The sequence below is a fragment of the Harpegnathos saltator genome, unplaced genomic scaffold, assembly GCF_003227715.2.
Source record: "Harpegnathos saltator strain DR-91 unplaced genomic scaffold, Hsal_v8.6 scaffold16, whole genome shotgun sequence".
In the NCBI taxonomy this organism is placed as follows: Eukaryota; Metazoa; Arthropoda; class Insecta; order Hymenoptera; family Formicidae; genus Harpegnathos; species Harpegnathos saltator.
In genome coordinates this window covers 1202420-1209742 of record NW_020229939.1, presented here as the reverse complement: position 1 = coordinate 1209742, position 7323 = coordinate 1202420, and the positions used below count along the sequence as shown (strand labels likewise).

General features: G+C 47.6%; 1 protein-coding gene across 1 annotated transcript; it reads right to left on the bottom strand.

Annotated features, from left to right (window-relative positions):
• Positions 1-382: 382 nt before the first annotated feature.
• LOC105183256 (chaoptin) lies at positions 383-7021 on the bottom strand. The gene is made up of 10 exons (XM_011141247.3): positions 6824-7021; positions 6355-6541; positions 6111-6258; positions 5858-5968; positions 4748-5491; positions 4058-4206; positions 2945-3727; positions 1890-2644; positions 1231-1747; positions 383-954 (listed from the first exon to the last, which is right to left on the bottom strand). Exons 2-10 carry the CDS (start codon positions 6539-6541, stop codon positions 632-634), a joined length of 3717 nt encoding a protein of 1238 aa, XP_011139549.2. The 5' UTR covers positions 6824-7021; the 3' UTR covers positions 383-631.
• Between the last annotated feature and the right edge of the window lie 302 nt (positions 7022-7323).

Below are 7323 nucleotides of genomic sequence, written 5' to 3'. Positions count from 1 at the left end.
CCTTGACACTTGCGCAATGTACACGATGCTTTCTTTATATTTCAACGGCACTGAGAAATTTAAAATGAAAGCCAAGATAGTCGAGTCATGATGTTGCATCATTCAAATCGCGCGAAAAGTATACAACGTATGGAACATAAGTGACGAGCTTTGCGACGATCATTCCGGCGTTACTGGAGAAACGATAATTTACGCGGCTAATTGTCCGGCATAAAATCAAGTCAAACAACGTATCGAACCGCTTACGATATTTTCTTCCTTGGAATAGAATTCTACACTCGGAGAGAGAAATATCCCAGACGGCATAAAGTCCTAAACGATGTCTTCGACAGATAGATAGAGAGAGAGAGAAAGAGAGAGAGAGAGAGAGAGAGAGAGAGAGAGAGAGAGAGAGAGAGAGAGAGAGAGAGAGAGAGAGAACATCCGAAAGACGTCTGACATTTCTTTTTAGACACTTTCCAGACGTCTTTCAGAAGCTCACAAGATCGGTCTCCTTCTGCCGAGGAGAGTCTTGATCGCGCCGCGAATATTCATCTACGCTTCGGAATTAAGATAGCTAACGACGTGAATGACATTTCGGCAGTTTCGAGCGCCGAAAACTTTCCGTTGCCGCACGGCAACCAGCGGCCAATTAATTAACAACGGAAACGAGGATGAAGAATTTGACGAAGGTCAGCCAGGCCGTCGCCAGGCGTTCGTAATTCCCCGAGCTGAGGGCGGACGCTTGGCAGGCGGTGTGCGGAGTACCGAGCGTCAGCAGGACCTTGTCGGACGAGTACGACGGAGTGGTCTCCGTGCAAACAGCTCGGCCGGCTATGGTCCTTAATTGCCTGGCGTCGGATTGCGAGGCCGTGTGGATCTGCCGGGACTCCCTCAGCCACCTGCGCAGCCACAGACTCAGCCACGCGATCTCGCAGTCGCACTCGAGCGGGTTTCCGGATACCTGCAGCCCACCTGAGGAAACGTTACCATTAAAGACGTGTATGCCGGCTCTGGAGCATCTGGAGCGTTTGGTGTTCGCTTGACTTCACCAACGACCGGCGCAAGCTCCGGATCGTTTATTGGTTCGCAATGCTGGAATTGCCAAGAGTGGTACAAATGGCCGAAGTAACTTTCGAAGAGAATCTTTTTGTTCCAACTTGTAACGATGCATTCCTTGAGATTTGCGGTGACACGTTTTCCCTTGTGTTATCAATAGCAGGCTGTAAGTGAGACGAGTAACGAGCTTACCGGCCACCATGTTGGTCCCTACAGTCTCCCAAGAGAGATTCCCGTAGATTATCGACGGACTCAGCTCGTTGATGTGGTTGTTCCTCAGGTCCAGCGTGAGCTGCGACAATCTCTTCGTCAACAATAGAAAAATATCCGACTGCAGTCTGCGGACGTGCGTGTCCTTGATTCGCAGTATCAGGTCGCCGCCCTCGATGGTGGAGAACGCCTCGGAGGAGATCAGCTCGAGATCGCTTCCGGTAATCGTCAGCTCCTTCAATTGCTTCGTGAAAGCATTCTGTATCTGGTGTTTCAGCAGGTGCTCCGTTACTTGAATCTCGACCGTCCGGAGCGGTAGGCCGGATAGCAAGTGACGGAGATGAAAGCCGTCAGCCTGCGGCCACGTCTGGATGCGCAGGTGTTTCAGGTACTTCAACGGCCGGAGGCAATCCTTGTCCACTGATTTGGTGCGATTTAGGTTCTTCAAATTTAATTTTTCCAGTCGCAGATAACCCAGGAAGCTCTCCTTCGTCAGTTCCTGTAAAATCATCGAGCGTGTTATCGAGATTTTTTACCGTCTTCTTCGGAGACCTTAACAAGTGATCGCGTCTGATTACTTGAATTTTGATGAATATCCGGATTTAAGACCGATAGATTTAGATCGAGGAGTTGATATTCACCTCGATAGGATTACCGGAAACGTCGAGTTCCCTCAGAAGATTCAATCTAACGCCAGGCATCGATGTCAACGAGTTATTGACCAATAAGAGGATCTTCAGACCTTCCAAGAAACTGAACTGCTTATCGGCAGTCTCGTCAATATTATTGAACGACAAGTCCAAGACGTTCAAGTTCGTCAATGGTAGCAACGGTACGCTTCTAAGACCGCAGTTGGCCAGATAGAGTTGCCTGAGGTCCGGCAGGTAGTGAAATAGCTCCTTGAAGTTCGCCTGAAGAATATTCTGCGACACGTTCAGGCTCAGTAATTTGCCCAAGGAGACGAATGAATTATCCGGCAGGATCGTCAGACGATTTTGCGCCAGATTCAAGGCCACCAGCTGAGAAGTCGGGAACGCGGTCGAGTCTAGGTGGTCCAAGAAGTTTTCCGCCATGTTGAGATCCCTCAAGGTGTAGCCGACCTCCAAGAATGACGCGGAGGGCACGGCAGTGAATTTGTTATGGCTCAAGTCAAGGATTTCCAGCCTGGTGCCCTCGAAAACGTCTCTCGGTAACGATCGGATCTTGTTGTTAGAGAGATTCAGGATCCGCAGATTCTTCAGGTTCCGAAACTGCTCGGTCGACAGCTGAGCGATCTCGTTTCCGCCTATATCCAGTCTTTGAAGAGAGTCCAGACCGTGAAAGGACTGCTTGCGCAACGTGTCGATCTTGTTGTCCGTTAAGTCCAGAGTTTCCAGGTGAGGAAGCGCGAACGTTCCTGAAATGTCACCGCGTTTGGATTTTTACCACCCGTAGATCGCAAAGATCGTCTACTTTGCATTTCGAGAAATAAATCCAAGCATATTATATTAATCCACAGTAAAGAAGAAATCTAAAGTAGCTGAGAAAAATTTACAACTGTTTGAAAACAATGCAAGCAAGACGAAAGAAGGAATTTCAAGAAATCATTATTTTTTTATTCGAAGGACAAGAGATAGCCGGTCTCCTTTACTTGAGTGTACTTGAAACTTTCTCATGAGAGACGTTTTTCAGACATTTTTACACAATGTTTCCTCACCCGGATCGATGGTCGTGAGAAAGTTGTTCTGCAGATTGAGGCTCTTCAAGTCGGGCGTGCCGTAAAATGTGTCCGGGGACAGATGGCTGATGTTGTTGAAGCCAAGGTCCAGTCTAGTGAGATTGTTCATCGAAGACCCCGAGTCGACGAACGCGATCGCGTTGTAGGAGACGTTCAAGGCGAAGTCGGGCCCACCGATCTCCGAGATGGCACCCAGGTCCAACACGGTGAGCTTGTTGAACTCCAAGTGAAGGAAACGCAAGCTGGACAGACCGTAGAAAGCGTTCCTCTCCATCTTCTGTATCCTGTTGTAAGCTAACGAGATGGTCACCAGCTTGGGACAATCTACGATCGAGCCGGACGCCAAGACCTTTATTCGATTTCCAGTGAGATCGAGAGAACGTAGCTCAGTCAGGTTATGGAAGCTCGACTCCGGGATCGCTTCAAGAAAATTGTATCCCAGCTTGACGTCTTTCAGCTCGGGGTGCACACTCGAGAGGAATATTCTCTCGGGCAAATAGTGCAGCCTGTTGGACTCCATGCTGATGTAACGCAGCTGCTGGAACGAGTAGAAGGCCGTCGCCTCGATCGTCTGGAAATTGTTGTTGTCCAAAACCAGCCACAAGAGATTCGTCAGCGGTCTGAGTGCACGTTGCGGGAACACGTCCGTGGCGAAGGCGAAGCTCAGCTCGAGGATGTCCAGGCTCTCTTCGATACCGACGAAGCAGTCGTCGTCGAGTTCCGTCAGATGATTAAACGACAGGCTGAGTTCCTTTAATTTACCTATAAAAGTGTCTGTTAGGAACAGTTTCCGCGGCCATACAAAGTAATATTAGTGATGAGAAATTTTTTCGGCCGATAGAAAGGAAACAACAGAAAGAAAAAATTATATAAAAGAAATATAATCTCTCCCCTCTACACACACACGTATCGTGTGTGAGAGAGAGAGTGCGGAAAGGTAGGCGTATAAACAATGTAAGAAACTTAATTATAAAGTATTAATGGCATGTTACGTCCAATAATAATGGCTGTGGCGCGTGTATCGTTTATCTCGAATAATACACTTCAATCCTGAATAATACACTTTCGCAATAGGAAACACGAGCAACGCACCAGCCCCCTTGAAGGTCTCAGCTTTCAGTTTCGTCAGGACGTTGTTCCTCAGCAGCAGGATCTCAAGATCTTCGGCCCACTCGAAATCACCCGGCTCGACGTGGGAGATCTTGTTGTAACCGAGATTCAGGTGCAGTAGCCTCTGGCATCTGTTACGAAAATCGATCATCGGAACATTGCATCCAGCTCTCGTTGGCCGCTATTAAGATCTCATATTAATAGCCTGTATCCTCGCGCTGTGTGATTTATTTTGACCTTTACGATCTATAACAAGGAACTCCATATATAAGAATGTAGTACAAGAACGCGCGTAATAGCGATCGGGCGGTCAGTCTTCGCGAGAACTCGCGTGAAGTAACGGCTTTGAAAACGGCTTTCTCACTTGAAAAGCGCGGCGCGATTTACGTCCTTTGTTAATTGAAATATCGCTATCAGTTTGTCATCGAACCAGACAAAAAGGTTCAGACAAAAAAACTTCTCTGCAGAAGTGTAATTCCTTGATTATTCAAAGCAATTCAATTTAACTCCTTATCAGTCGTCTTTGCTGCTGATCGGCAAAGACAATAATAATTGGAGATTTAATTTGATTCAAACACACACCAATAGCTTCTTGATTGAATTAAATTGAATGGTACAAATCTCGTCAGCGCTTGAGTCATCATATCGCACGCAGGAAAAATTTGGAAATACCTGGACAAAGCGGCCACTGGCACCGCGTCCAAACTGTTAGTCGCGAGGGAGAGAGCCTTCAGATGCTCGGCGAATTCTTGAAACGCCTCGCTGGAGATATTCCGAATCTCATTATTAGCCAGGTAAAGGTACGACAACGTTCTCAACTGGCTAACGGCGCTCGGCACCGCCGACAGATCGTTGTTCTCCAGATTCAAGTACTCGAGAATGTCTTCCAGGCCGTGAAAGGCCTCATCGTCGACGTTTCTGACACCGTTCGACGATAAGTGCAGTCTTTTGATCTCCAGGCGATCGAACATTCTACCTGGCAGCGAGGTCAGTTTGTTACCGGCGAGATTGAAGTCCACCACCTTCAGTGTACGATTGCTCAACGTCGTCTTCATCCACTCGATGGAATTCTCGCTGATGTCGATCAGCTCCAGACTGGAACTGCGGAAATCCGGCAGTTCCAGGTAGCCGATGTTATTTCCCCTCATGTAGAGCCAGGTGAGGCTTTTCAGGCCGCCCAAAGACTGCGGGAATTCCTTCAGAAGGTTATTGTTGATGCTCAGGGTGTGCATATTTGGCGGCAAACACTCCTTAGGGAACTCCTCGATGTTGTTGCTGTCTACGTTCAACCACACCAACGCGCCGAAGCTCGAGAACAGCCTTGGCACCTCGGTGATCGAGTTGTCGCCGAAGAACGCGTTCGATAGGGTGTCTCTGGTGCGGCCCCAGTCGCCGTCCAATGACGTTAGGTGATTGCTGATAATTGGCCAATTTTTCCTCACTCATTGCATCAGTTTATTACGTATCGGTTAAAGTCTTATTTTATTACATCGACTCGTGTGTCGCCACGTTTGTTTTTCCCCCCGGCCACGACGCGAATGGCCACTGTGTCGTGTCGACGGTGCCATTCGTGTCGATTGACAACCGGTTCTCTTTGGGGAAAAACGTCGGTTTGGCTTCTTTCATATTTACGTGCGAGAACGCGGCTAAAAATGCTTTTCGTTAAAATTCAACGAGCCGCTTCGTTAATATCACATTTCGTTGTAGCGTCTTGACTTGACTTTCGCGCGCGAGACACGACGCGGTCGTTCAGCGACGTTGCAGAATCTGTACTTGTCATACCTGTGCATATTCAGCCAATTCAGCTTTTTCAGATCGCGAAAGGCCTTGAAGGGCACGTCCTCGAGGGAGTTGTAGCTCAGATCCAGCGAGCGTAGACTGTCCGTAATACCTCTTGCAACAAAAGAAAACGCAGAGGCGTCACAATCTTGGGCGCAAAACAGTTTCAGGAGAATCCCACACGAGCTACATTTTTCTCGTATGTAGATTTTGCATGTAAAAAGAAAAGAAAAGAAAAGATAGAACATGAACTTACAATAGAGATTTGTCACCTATGCTGGATAATCGATTGCTCATCAGCCCCAAGGCTTCGACACCCGCGGAACTTGCAAGCGCGTCGTTGTCCAAAACCTGCATCCCGGAGCCGACGATGTCCAGCTGCGTCACGTAACTCACCGACACGTCTGAAGCAATTCGCATAAAATTAGTTCGTTATATATCGCGGAATTTATGCCAAGCGGCTTTATGGTAGCGACTGCACTCTGAGGATTCAGACGAACCAGGAAACCGCGCGAACGGAACTCCCATGCAACTGATGTCCATCTTCGTGAAGTCGTCGTCGTCGTCCTGGACCCAACACATGCACATTGTGTTGAACGCGCACGGCACGTTGTAACATTCTATCACTCCGGGGCTCCACAGGAGGAAAAGTAGTATATTCGCGAGACGAATCGCGTTGGGCGTCATCTGCAAAGGCGGAAAGCGAAGATTAAAAATACCTTCTCACATAATAAATGAGAGGAATAGTTATTATAGCCATGCATGTACCATCGACATCTTTCGGTTTCTGACACAATTGTACGTATTGAGACTCAAGATAGATAGCATTGTTACGCTGAGAGATTATTGTCAAAAATCTGTTAGAAAATATAGCGAAGAAAATGCTCCGCTGATAAAATATTTGAGAATTCGTGACTGTGTCAAACTATCTATTCAGTCGTGTCCATGCAATTGTAATAACGAGCAGACCTTGTCCAGGACTAGATCCAGGTGATCTCCCGGAGCTCCTCTCCCGGAAACTGACGTACGTCAGATGGGCTTCAAAAGCGAGATACTCATCTCAGTAAAGCGTCGATTTTCAGGATACCTTCATGGCTCTCGAGCGTTGGCTTTATCCGAGACCAGGAGGCAAGCAAAACATGTCGAGGACTCGGCTCGTGGACGATTGGTAAAGCGCAAGTGCAAAGCTCGGGAAAGCGCAAGCGCGTGTCCGGGCGACCTTTATGGATCGAATAAGATGCGACTCGCGATAATTTCTAGTAGGTAGGAACTTGAACTAGCTCAACTCTATTTGGAGTGTGATTTTTATTTACGAGCACACGCCATTAACAATTTAAATCGCATTGTTGGCAGGGAGAATGACGTTCTCATCAGACTCGTACAATTATGTAAAAGACAAATTATATTGTGTAAAAATTTCGAGAAACATATAGGAAGACGAATCTTTCTTTTGGCTTCAGGATACGACA